The sequence below is a fragment of the Diabrotica virgifera genome, chromosome 4 (assembly GCF_917563875.1).
Source record: "Diabrotica virgifera virgifera chromosome 4, PGI_DIABVI_V3a".
In the NCBI taxonomy this organism is placed as follows: Eukaryota; Metazoa; Arthropoda; class Insecta; order Coleoptera; family Chrysomelidae; genus Diabrotica; species Diabrotica virgifera.
In genome coordinates, this window is record NC_065446.1 from 214819709 (window position 1) to 214833144 (window position 13436).

General features: G+C 33.3%; 1 protein-coding gene across 1 annotated transcript in view; it reads left to right on the plus strand.

The window, feature by feature from the left end:
* Positions 1-6099: 6099 nt before the first annotated feature.
* The window catches only part of LOC114338702 (protein artichoke), a 422944-nt gene continuing 415607 nt past the window's right edge, over positions 6100-13436 (plus strand). The window contains exon 1 of the mRNA XM_050649868.1: positions 6100-6397. Within this exon, the coding sequence (XP_050505825.1) occupies positions 6158-6397 (240 nt within the window). The 5' untranslated portion in view covers positions 6100-6157. The remainder of the gene's footprint in view (positions 6398-13436) is intronic.

The following is a 13436-nucleotide window of genomic DNA, read 5'->3' on the forward strand; positions in this document are numbered from 1 at the left end:
CAGATATTTATCTCACATATTACTATTAAAATAAGATTTTGTATTTTAAAGATATACCTAGATTCTATAACAATAAATGGATAATTTAATCTTTAGCTACAATCATACAATATTACACATTTATATACATATATCTATATCATAAATATATTCTAGTATTATTCAATATTATTCTTTATTATGTTTTTTTTATTATTATTTTCTTTTTTTTTTTTTTTTTAATTTTTTATTTTTATATATATTTTTTTTCTTTCTTTTTTTTTTCTTTCTTTTTTTTTTCTTTCTTTTTTTTTTCTTTTTTTTTTATTATTATTTTTTTTTGTTTTTTTTTTAATTGTATTATAAGGAATGTCAACAAGGAGTACTTCTGCTCAGGGGTCTTTCAGAGCAATGCAGGATGCACATAACCTTTTAGGAACTTGATCCTTAGTTGTAACTTCAGCTGAGAATTGCACAGTATAGATGTGCTCATAAATGAAATTTCATAAATGCTCCTATTTCAATAATTTCTATCCGAGATTTAATTTCTTCATCAGGATTTAGTGTCTCGTTTATCCAACATCATAGGTTTTTAAAGTGGTTAACTTTTGTAATCGGCTCATTGTTGACAATTAGCTGCATACGGCCAACGTCTTGTTTACTAACCACAAGTAAGTTTGTCTTTGATGTAATTATGTCAAGTCTGTTATTGGAGAATTCTCTAGTGACTCGATTTATACGGAATTGAAGATCTTAGATACTTTCAGCTATGATCGGTGTTTCGTCTGAATATCTGCCTGTAGTACCACTTATATTAAATTTCAGTTATGTTTAAGGAACTTCCAAAACTTCCTGTTTTAACTTCCAAAAACTATACATTAAATATAATTTAACTTACATTTTTAGTATTTCAATATAAATTAATAGAAATGACTTTTAGTAGAAAAATAAAAAATAGTCTATCTATTTTATTAATCCAATAAATAATTCGACTCTTTCTTGCTATGAGAAAGCAATGAAAACAATTAAAAAATATTTTGAGCAACGTTAGATTTCATATTTTCATTCGTAGATTGACGTCACTAAATGAGTGAGTCAGGTTCATGAGATTTTGAAAGGCCAATATAAATCTAATTACCTCTAAGAGGGCGATGTTGAATGGGATAACTAACCTCGTAAAAAACATACAGAAAACTCCATGGGCAGCAACTCCAAACTACAAACGGTCAACAAGAAAAGAATCCTGCCCTCCAACTATAAAAGAAAAAATTTCAGAGAAAAGAAGGCTAAGAAGAAATTGGCAACAAAACAGAACAGTGAGCAATAAAAATAAATTTAATAAAGCAGCAAAGGAACTAAAAAAATAATACTTGAAGTAAAAAATGATTATATACAAAACAGTAGAAGAGCTTACACCAACAGAAACCACCGACTACTCACTATGGAAAGCCACAAGAAAACTAAAAAGTCCTCAGACACCAATACCACCAATAAGAAAAAACAATGGCAAATGGGCAAGAAATAACATGGAGAAGGCAGATGCCTTTGGTGGCTATCTCTCACAAGTATTTCAACCAAACAGCTTGGAATCAACACCTGAAGAATTGGAGGAAATATATAGAGTACTAAATGAACCTTACCAAATGGAGCTGCCCATACCGAAATTTAAGTACAATGAAGTTAGGGATGTAATAATGAAAGAAATTATCCTAAAAAAGCTCCTGGTTATGATCTGATAACGGGTAGAATACTACAAAAATTAACAAAGAAAGGAATAACGGCAATATTACAAATTTTTAATGCAATAATAAGATTAAATTATTTTCCGCAACAACTGAAAATGGCAGTTATAGGTAATTATGATCCCAAAACTAGGAAAAATCTAGAGGAATTAACATCATATAGGCCAATAAGTTTACTGCGTGTGCTTTCCAAAGTGCTGGAAAAATTAATAATGAATAGCACCATGCCAATACTATATAGCAAAAATCTCATACCAGAACATCAGTTTGGGTTTAGACAAGAACATGGAACCATAGAGCAAGTTCACAGATTGGTAAAACATATCAGCAACGACTTTGAAAATAAGCGATATTGCTCAGCAGCGTTTCTTGACATAAGCCAAGCGTTCGATAAATTCTGGCACAAAGGTCTACTCTATAAACTAAAAAACCTATTGCCTCATCCGTATTATGAACTTCTAAAGTCTTACTTACCTGACAGATTCTTTTCAGTTAAATATCATTTAGAATATTTAGAATTATACCAAATAAAATCAGGAGTACCGCAAGGCAGCTTGTTAGGACCAATGCTGTACCAGCTTTTTACTGTAGATCTACCAACTTCAAGAACTACAATAACAGCAACCCTCGCAGATGACACTGCAATACTTGCCTCACATCATGATCCAGTAATTGCCTCAAGAAACTTACAAGCCAGCCTTAATAATATTCAAGCATGGTTAAAAAAATGGAAAATTCGAGTTAATGAGACCAAATCAATCCATGTTACCTTTACACTAAGAAGAGGTATATGTCCAGCAGTGTTATTAAATAATCAAATGATTACTCAGAGAAATGAAGTCAAATATTTACGACTAAAGCGTTTTAAGCCTACAGACTTAATAAACAGATTTAAATAAAATTAATTAACATTTTTCACTACATTATTAACTTGGTTAATTATATCGATACATCAGTATCAGACTGCATCTGCACCAACTCAAAATTTTTCAATATTGAGATAAGTATGAGGAAATGGTTAAAATATGTTTATTTATCAGTTTCAAATTACACCATCTCAAAATTCCAACACCATCGTAAAAATTTTGACTTGTCAACATGCAGAATCGAACATTTTGTTTAGAACGTCGTAGTTTCATACCGCATCACTTTGAGTTAGTGCATAATGAAACTTGATCGGTAGAACTATTATCAGCTACTAACTCAAAATGGTCTGTGAAAGCGGGTTGCACTGATAGGTCTGGATCCTGCGTATGAAAAAAAAGTTGATTAATAGCAAGCTGAAAATTTGTTAATAGCTTAAGGGTGTCTAGTGGGATAAACTTTGATATATGGGAACACTGGAACAGGGGCAGTTTTAATTGGGGAACAGGTTAAAAATTTGGAACGGTCAGACCACGAAAACGGCACATTTATTTTGTCCGACAGAATAGACTTAAAATCTCCAAACAGAGATTAAACTCTCATGCAAAAATCAGACTGCTATTTATCACCTGTCATAATTCCTGTCATTTGACATATTCTACATGTTCCACTCATTAAAACGCCCATTTGGTGATAAATAGCAGTCTGATTTTTGCATGAGAGCTTAATCTCTGTTCGGAGAGTTTAAGTCTGCTCTGTCGGACAAAATACATGTGCCGTTTTCGTGGTCTGACCGTTCCAAATTTTTAACCTGTTCCACAATTAAAACTGCCCCTGTTCCAGTGTTCCTATATATCAAAGTTTATCCCACTAGACACCCTTAAGCTATTGACAAATTTTCAGCTTGCTATTAATTAACTTGTTCTTCATACGCGGGATCCAGACCTATGACCGTTGCTAAATTAAATGTTCGGAAAAATTTAGTGATACAGAAAGAGAAGAACTGTTAAATAACTACTGGGGTCTTGGTGATGTAAATAGGCAGCGAGATTTTATAGTTAATAATGTAATGCCAGTTAAGTCAAAATATCAATATAGTCGGTTCGCTAAACTCAGACACAACTGGCTAGTGATTTAAGTAGGTATTTTTTTTATTTTTGGCCAATTTTGCCAAAATTGACAAAATTACTAACAATTTAGTAATTATTATTAACTATTTAGTAATTATTTGTTTGCCAATATTACCAAATTACTTACTAAAGTTACTAGCCAGTTGTGTCTGAATTTAGCGAACCAACTATATAAGAAAGAAGGGAGTCTTAGAAGCGAAAATAGAGCTTATTACTTTAAGATAAGAAATGAAAAAATTGGAGTATGTAAAGTTTTCTTTATGAACATTTCGAATAGGATAATAATGAAAAAGCATGCACAACAATTATTAAAAAAAAACAGAGCTAGGGTTTGCACAGAATGACAATCGCGGAGGAAAAAAAAAATGCTTGGCGACCAATGGTGCTAGATTATGAAAAAGAATTCGTGCGGTCCCACATCAAACCTTCTCCAGTAATTGACTCTCATTATTGCGGAGCAATAAAAAAACAAATTTGTAAACTTAGCCACCATGTACAGAATGTACCAAGAAAAATGTAGAGGAGAACTGAAAATTCCCTTAAAACTCCATTATTACACCAAGATTTTCAACAGGGAACTTAATATTGCCTTTTTTCAGCCAAAAAAGACCAGTGTTGTAAAAAGTATTACAACAACTTAAGTATGATGCACATATCAGAGAAAAAAAATCGGATTCGGTTAAAAATGAGTTGGATATCAGGGATTCAAAGGAAGATGACAGTACTTTAGTTTGTGGCTTTCATCTCCAAGTTGTATTATCACTATCAAATGGAGATCTGAGTGATTTTCTTTTTATCATGTTACAACTTCACTATATTTGATATTTCTCACAAACATGGCTATAGCTTTTTGTGGCACTAACGTATCGCAAGCAGAGGTTTTAATGAAATAAATATGTGTCTTTGACAGTATCCAAAGGACCATGGACCTCAATATGAGCACATATTTTACTCCGATAATTGCCTGGGCGAAAACAAAAACAAGTTCATTACTTGCTTGTTTTTATATTGCTGTCAAAATTTAGCAATAAAAAGCGTAGCCCACAAATGCTTAGTAGTTGGACATACTCAAAATGAGGGTGATGCGATGCACGCCCTCACAGAAAAAGAAAAAAAAAGATACCTAAAAGGAAACCCTAAAAGGAAAAGAAAAATAATAATTAGCCTGGCTAAAAAAACTTCCGATAAAAATATCGGAAAAGAAATGAAAGGCAGAATTTACAAAACAGTCATCAGATCAATAATGATATACGCGGCAGAAACACGATCCGACAAAAAGATTGCTCGAAACAGCGGAGATGAAAACCCTTCGACAAATCGATAGTAAGACTCTATGCGACAAGATAGAAGTACAGATATACGACGGAGATGCAAGGTGGATAACATTCAATAACTAGGTAAGAAACCGAGGAATAGAATGGAATGACCACATAAGCCGAATGACAACAAATATAGTAGTCAGGACAGCGAGAGACGGTTCTCCAATAGGAAGACGATCAGTGGGAAGACCACGAAAATGATGGAACGGCAACTTACTAGAGGCACATTGTAAAAACAGACAGAATCATGTCTATACAAAAAGAAGAAGAAGAGAAGAAGAAAACTGGACGGCCTGGTACGCTACAGAAGAAATTGCCGAAGTGTATGAAAGTTTTAATATAAATGAAGCCGGAGACAAAATACAATGGAGCGAAATACAAATTCTAAGAGTTGAGAAAGACCAGCCACACAAAATATGATAGTTATAATAATAAGACAATTCAGAATTATTTTGATTTTATTATATTTTTTCATAACAAAGAAACAATAATAATTTTATAAGAAAAAAAAATCATTTTAATTGAATTCCATACAAATATCCTATACAAAATGCACTAACTGTTAAAAAAATCATTTGCCGACAGTTGCATAGTACACCAACTCAAAAAAAAATCTGAATTCTTAAAAAAAAATGAAACAAAAATTATCATCTAAAAGAACCATAAAATAAACATCCAATTCCAAAATTTTTTTCTATTTGAAAAACAAATGGACCATTTACAACAGATTAAAAATATTTGCTCCCAGAGAAAATAAGTTAAAGTTGATTTGTGAAGAACTATGTTTTTTTGAGTTGGTGCACTCTGATACTGATGTATCGATATGTTAAAGGAAGCCTCTCACTGGAGAGAATTTCTACATGTCATTTTTTCTTCTAATAATTTTCATAAAATTTACTTATTGTTACGAGTGGTAACAGATTGTAAATTAAATGGAGCTAAATAAAAAAAAATTACCTCTAAGAGGAACTACAATGTTTTTGTAACATTGTTTAACTGACACATTGCTTTTGCTTGCAAGACCTAAAACAAGAAAAAATTTAAAAAAACCTTTATCTATTACAGGTCTCATCTCAATATGGCAGGTGGCTGAACCAAAAATGGCGCCTTGGCAACGGTTTCAATGATGGCGCGCTATGGCGCCATTCTAATTTTTCTGGCTGTTTGGATCAGCCCAAAAACGGTCGCTGATCAGACGAAATGCCCTAGTTTGGCTGCAAATCCGTCGTGTCAATGCTTCAACTTCGAGAATGGAATTCTTTTGGAATGTCCAGCTGCCACGGCAGAATCGGTCAAGTCTGTTTTGGAGATTATCGAAGGATCAGTACAGAGTCTCAATATCTACGACCCTGACAAAGCTATGGTAAGTATATAATATAAAAATGAATAAAACACAGTTTATGTTTCATTTCGTTTAAGAGGCGATCATCATTCGGTAACGTACGTTTCACCTTCTAAGGCAGGGGTTCCCAACCTTCTAGCAACTGCGTACCACCTGAAATATTTTCAAGTTTTTATCGTACTACCAAACAATCGAGGGGGCATGAAATGGAAGGAAGCCCCCCCCCTCCGATACTAATTGTTTTAAAAACATACATATTTACTATAAGAAATATGTCAATTGACTTGTTTTATTTTAATTAAATAACTATATATATATATATGTGGTGGATGTGTGAATTGTTCGTAAGGGGATTTTTCCACATTCTCTATTTCATCTGTTTCATCTGTTATATATATATATATATATATATATATATATATATATATATATATATATATATATATATATATATATATATAATCGATAACCCTTCTACCTTAAGGTGTTGGGTATAAAGTCTAAAATAAAGTCTATTTTTATGCTCCGTCATTTTCTTCGCTTGTTCTTTAGTGACTCCTCTTTTGTCTAGGATGGCAGCGATTTCATCGTCCCAGGTCTTCATGGGCCTGCCCCTCGGTCTTTTCAGGTTTCTTCTCGCTTCCCAAACTTGTTTTACTGGTCTTCCTTTATCCATCCTAACCATGTGGCCGTACCATCTTAACTGGGCTGCTTCGATTTTCTTCTCTATTGGTTGGACTTTAAGGCGTTCTCTTATTTCCTCATTCCGTATCCTGTCCATCCTGGTCACACCTAGTACTCTTCTTAAATACTTCATTTCCATGCTTTGCAGTTTTTTCTGTAGTCTGGTGGTGAGCGTCCAGCTTTCACATCCAAATGTTAGGATAGGTACGAAAACTGTGTTGTAGATTGTTATCTTGGCTTTTTGGGATACTTCTTTTTTCGATAGAAATGTGCTCTTAATTGCATGGTATATGCGGGCTGCGCTTGCTATTCTGTTGTTTATCTCAGTATCGTGTGCACCCCTACTCTTTATTTGAACTCCCAGGTATTTGAAAGTTTCAACTTGTTCTAAGGTGTCGTTATTGATTTTAATTTTTGTACGTTTATCTCTTTTCCCACATATCATGACCTTAGTTTTACTTTCGTTAATCCTCAGATTACGTTTTTCAAGTTTATCCCTCCATATTTGGAGGTTTCTCTGTAGTGCGGCCTCATCTCTTCCAAACACAACGAGATCATCTGCAAATGCACATTCTGCTATCTGTATCATTTCGAGATTTCTATGTCCAACATATATTTTCGATGTTTCTTCTCTGGTTTCCTTCATTACATCATCTAGAACAATATTGAACAAGATGGGGCCTAGTACACCTCCTTGTCTTAAGCCATCATTTACTATAAACTCGTCCGATTCCATATTATCTGTTCTCACTCTATTGCTTGTGTTTTTGTATAGGGTCATAATAGCTTTTCTGAGTTTAGTGTCTACTTCCCTGTTCATTAGGCTTTTGTCGATTTCTATCCTTGGTGTTCTGTCAAATGCTTTTTCTAGGTCTATAAAACCTTGGTGTAGTTCTGTGCTTGTATTTCGCGTATTTTGTATTAGCTGCTTGAGTGTGAAAATATGGTCATGAATGCTTCTTCCCTTCCTGAATCCGCTTTGTGACTGTTCCACTTCTTGTAATAATTTTTTCTCTAGTACTCGTTCGTAGACTTTGGAAGGAATACTCAGGAGGGTTATACCTCTATAATTACTGCAGTCTCGTCTGTCTCCTTTTTTGAAAATGGGTAAAATAATCCCCACTTCCCAGTCTTTTGGGATCTTACTCTCATTCCATGCTTTATTGCAAACTTTTCTGAGCATTTTATTTCCATTTTCTCCCATATTTTTTAGCAGTTCCGCGGATATCTTATCATAGCCAGCTGCCTTTCCTCTTTTAAGCTTGCATATTATTTCTTTTATTTCATCTGTTGCTATTTCGGTTTGATTTTGGTTTTCAAGTACATTTTCTTCGGTGTTATCTGATTTATTATTGGAGTCTTCTTGGGTCAAGAAGTTTTCAAAATATTCTCTCCATCTGTTTATGATGCTTTCGTTCTCGCAGAGAATGTGCCCATTTTCATTTTTAATTTGTTTTGGTGTTTGTTGTACCTTCTCTGCTCTCAGACTTCTCAGGGTTTTGTAAAATAATTTTTGATTAGTGTGGTAGTCTTTCTCCATTTTATTGCCAAATTCCTCCCAGCTCTTCTTTTTCGCTTCCATAACCATGTCTTTTACTTTTGCCCTCTGCTGTTTATATAGCTTTCTGGGCTCTGCTTCCCTAGGTATTTCTTCCACGCTAACTTTTTTAATTTGACCTCTTCTTTTATTTCATTACCCCACCAATTTGTGCACTTCTTGTTTTTATTGTTTATAGTCATTCCGCAGACTTGCTTGCCTCCATCTAGGAGTGCTTCTTTAAGTTTTTGCCAAGTTTCTTCTAAGTCATAGTTCTGGTTTAAATGCTTTTGAAGACTATTGTTTACATATTTTTTGTATTTCTATGCTATTTTCTTATCTGTTAGCTTATATGACTTAATAGCTGCGTTTGTGAGATTTTTTGGGGTTTTGTCTCTTTTTTTCAGTTTCCTTTGAGTTAGTTTTTGTTCGTTTCCTATACTTGTTCGGGACACTACCAAGTAATGGTCGCTATATATTTCTGCTCCCGTTCGCACTCTGACATCTTTAATATATTGTCTTAAAGATCTGTTCACCAATACATAATCAATAATAGATCTTTCTCCTCTGCTTTTAAGTTCTCTGGTGAATTTATGCGCATCTTTATGCTGAAAAAACGAATTCATTATTAAAAGATCATTCTCTCTGCAAAAGTCTATAATACGTTCTCCATTGTTATTTCTTGTTAGTTCTCCATATTGCCCTAGTACATCCGAGGAGTCGTTGTCTTTTATGCCTACTCTACCATTAAGATCTCCCATTACTATTGTGTTCCCTTCTGCGCTGTCTATAATCTCTGTCGCCTTTTCCCAAAAAATGTCCTTGGTCTTCGCTCTTTCGGTATCATTTGGTCCGTATATGACAAATATGTTAAATAGCTTCTTCTCATCGGTTGTCATCCTTATTTTCAGGATCCTTTCGGTGATACATTCCCAATCCTTAATGCTGCTAGTCAAATGTTTATTGATTAAACAACCAACCCCTTCACTTGCTCTTTCTAATTGCGATACTCCGCTGAGGATTAAAAAATGGCCATTTTATAGAAACTGTGTGCTCTTGCCCTTTCTTTTTGTCTCTGTTATACCTAGTATGTCTATTCTAGCCTTATCAAATTCTTCTGCAAGTTCTGTCTCCTTACCGTTGAGACCTCTTACGTTCCAAGTTCCTATTGTCCATCCTTCGGGTATTTTGGTCTTTTCAGTTGCAGTTGTTTCTATACTTTTGATCTTGTTGTTTGCAGCTGTTCTGTGTATTTGTAAGCATTTCTCATCATTCTTACAGTTTAAGTTTCTATCCTGATCGTTGCATATTGCTTTATTTCTACTCGTGTCCTCGTTCATTGCCTATTCCATTATCGTTTTTCCATTGGCGCTTTTTATTAGTTTTTTGATTTTTCTATCTTATCTTCTTTATTATTCCATTTCCATTCTTCATTATTTACCCAGAGTTTATTTGTACCAATTTTTACCTCATTACCTTTATCTCTCTCTTCTCGTGCGATCATCCGGATAGTTTTTTGTATTTCTCTTTATCTCATTGTGGTGTCATTGTTGATATATATTTTTTCTTCCTTGTAACTTTTTAGCTTGGACTCTTCTTCATGACTTTGATTTTGTCTTCCTGGTCTTCTAGTTCAATCAGACAGGTTTTTGTTCCCAACTTGTATGCATTTTTTATTTTGACCTCAATTTCCATATGTCCTTTGATCAAATTCAGCATCGCCTCTTTTATTGCCCCTTGTTCATAGGTGTCTATTGTTAATCCATTCATTACTACGTTGTTCTTCCTCCGTTGTTTTTCCATAAATTCCATATTTTCCTTTATTTCTTTCAATTCCTCTTTGATTTCCATGTTTTCTTGTTTAAGGTGTTTGTTCTCGTTCTTCAACTTTCGGTTATCTTCAATGAGCTGTTCTATTGCTTCTTTACTGCTCTTTTGGTCTTTCTTTATCTCTGTGACATCGTTTGACAATTTACTCATCATTTCAGTTATGGTATCTAGTTTTGATTCGTACTTTTTTTGTGGTGAATTCGTTGAAAGTTTTCTGCTCTTCGCGTGCTCTTCTCTTTCCTCATTTTCGTTGTCCCCCTCTCTCATTTTTCTTTTTGTTCCTTCGTCCTTTGTCGACCTATCACTCTCATAACCTTTTCCTTTCTCCAAAAACTTTTTCATTATTATTGGGCACTATAAATAACTATATTACAATCACAATAAAGATGCACTAGAAATAAACAAACCAAGACATCTTGAATGTTACGAGGGCACTCCTAAATCATAATTTACAATCTATGTAAATTCAAAATCATAATTTACAAAACTTATACATTGTAAATCATGATTCGGGAGTGCTCCTAGTAACATTCAACGTGTATTGGTCTGTTTATTTCTAGTGCATCTTTATTGTGATTGTAGTATAATATATGTTTACTCCCTGAACACCCATGTTTAGCGTGTTGAGTCTGTCAAAAATGCCAGCTAAGATACGCCAATCTTGACAACCATTCTTCGACACAGGACAAGTTTTTCATGTCATTATTTTTTTCATTATAAAGCATTAAAACTTCTGACCTCGGTTCGAAAAGACGGGTGAAAATTTTCCCTCGAGATATCCATATCAGTTCTGTATGAAAAAAAGGGGTTTTTAACTTGCCACCCATATCTTCACGCATCAAGGAGAATAATCTTGAATTAAGAATTACTTAGAAGTAGAAGTAAAAATCTTGTAAATGGTAAATAATTTTATTAAAAAATGTTTCTAAAAAAGACCAACGTTGGAATCAAAAAAGCATCTAAAAGCTATTTTAGATACGGGATTGTAGATTTGGGATATCTTTACTTAATCTATTGTGAATCCTTTACCTAAGTTTTATACAAAAATGCTGGTTTTATTCCTTTATAAATTTTCTAAGAATGCGTCAGGTACCTGGATCATGATACAACAATTTGTTTGAATATTTTAAAAATCTTATATATCCCATATTTAGGTATTTTTCGGTCTAAAAGGTAATGTGATCATATTTTAATCATAACATAATATAACTAGTTTGTACAATACAACTAATAAAATGTTAAAATTTGCCCTAATTACTGTAAGTAATGGTATTTTACCGAATATAATATTGTGAAATACCCAATAATATAACAATGCATAATATTATTAGGGTAGGTGTCGGCGATCATAAAAATCTTAAAGCTCTATAATAACATGTCGTAAATTTTAGCAAACCTTTGTCGCTAAAAATATAATAGCTGAGAAAGTGGAAAGTATGGTTCACAATCACATTCACAGTTGAAGAATTCGTTAAAACGCTTAACATAAGTAGATCTTTAAACATCTATAACACTTTGAACAGATTCTGTTTTCTTCGTAGTATAAGTACAGTTTCTGCCCGAATTATTAGACGCACTATAAAAGATTTTATAAAAAATATTAATTATGAGGTAATTCCATTGTAATACTAATAGGCCTTGGGCCCGCATATACAATTATTATTTATGACCACACCGTTGAAACTTTTTGTACTTGTTATTTGGGTGGAGTTGGACAAATTTTGAGCTTGGCGCATTATGGTAGTGGGGCGTTTGTCTGTCAAGCGGTGACGAAGTTGTCAATTTTATGCAAGAAAAAAATTTATTACCACATTGGTCATTCTATTTTAATCAATGGATTTTATCATATAAACAACGAAAACAATATTGTCGGACAAAAATATTGGGGCATATGACGCGTCGGACACGCTAAATATGTCAAATTTATGAAAATAATAAATTTATTACCACATCGATAATTTTAACGGTATCTATCATAAAACCTTTTTACAATAATGTGGTAACCTTGTCGGACAATTTTCACGGGGCATATGCGCAGTCGGACGCGCCGAAGATGTCAATTTCCTGAAAATTTTTTATTTATTACCACAGATGTCATTTTTATTTTGTACTGTTCTTTTACATGTGTAATGCATATTGGATCACTTGTCGGACAAAAATAATGGGGCGTTTTGGTACAATTAAAAGAAAAAGTAATTTTTATGCATACAGGGTGTTTGGTAAAGAATGGGCCATAGCTTAACCTCAGGTTCCTGAGGTTAAAATAGGCCGATTTAAGCTAACTTACCTTAGTACAAAGTTTATAATAGCCGAGATACAGGGTGTCAAAGTTAAACTTTTTTTTTATTTATTATTGAATATTTCCTGATAGGTATGAGATAACAACATGAAATTTTATATCTGGGGGTTTCTTGAGTCGAGAAATCTAAATTCCTTACCAAAAATTATGCATTGCCCAGAGGGCGCCACATATGCCTTTCAGCACTCATTTATTACGTTCAATTTTTTTTATCCCTCACTCTGTATAATTTTGACATTAAAATTTTTATTTTCCTATTAGTTTTACTTAAAAAAGGTATACTTCTTTCATCTTCCTAAACTCAACCGTTTTCGAGATAAACGCATTTTAAATATGCGATACACCATCATTTTTAGCATAATATCATTGTAGTTACACCCAAAAAATAACTTAAAATTTATGAAAATAATAAATTTATTACCACATGGATAATTTTAACGGTATCTACCATAAAACCTTTTTACAATAATGTGGTAACCTTGTCGGACAATTTTCACGGGGCATATGCGCAGTCGGACGCGCCGAAGATGTCAATTTCCTGAAAATTTTTTATTTATTCGAGAAAAAAATACAGAACGATGTTTGTCGTTGTTCAAGGAGTATGTACACAAATTATCAGATCACAATTTTTCTAAAATTTTCCCTCTTGTCGGAAAATTTTTTAAGAAAATTTTGGGTTCCGATCTACGTCATACCCTTTTAAATGCTTT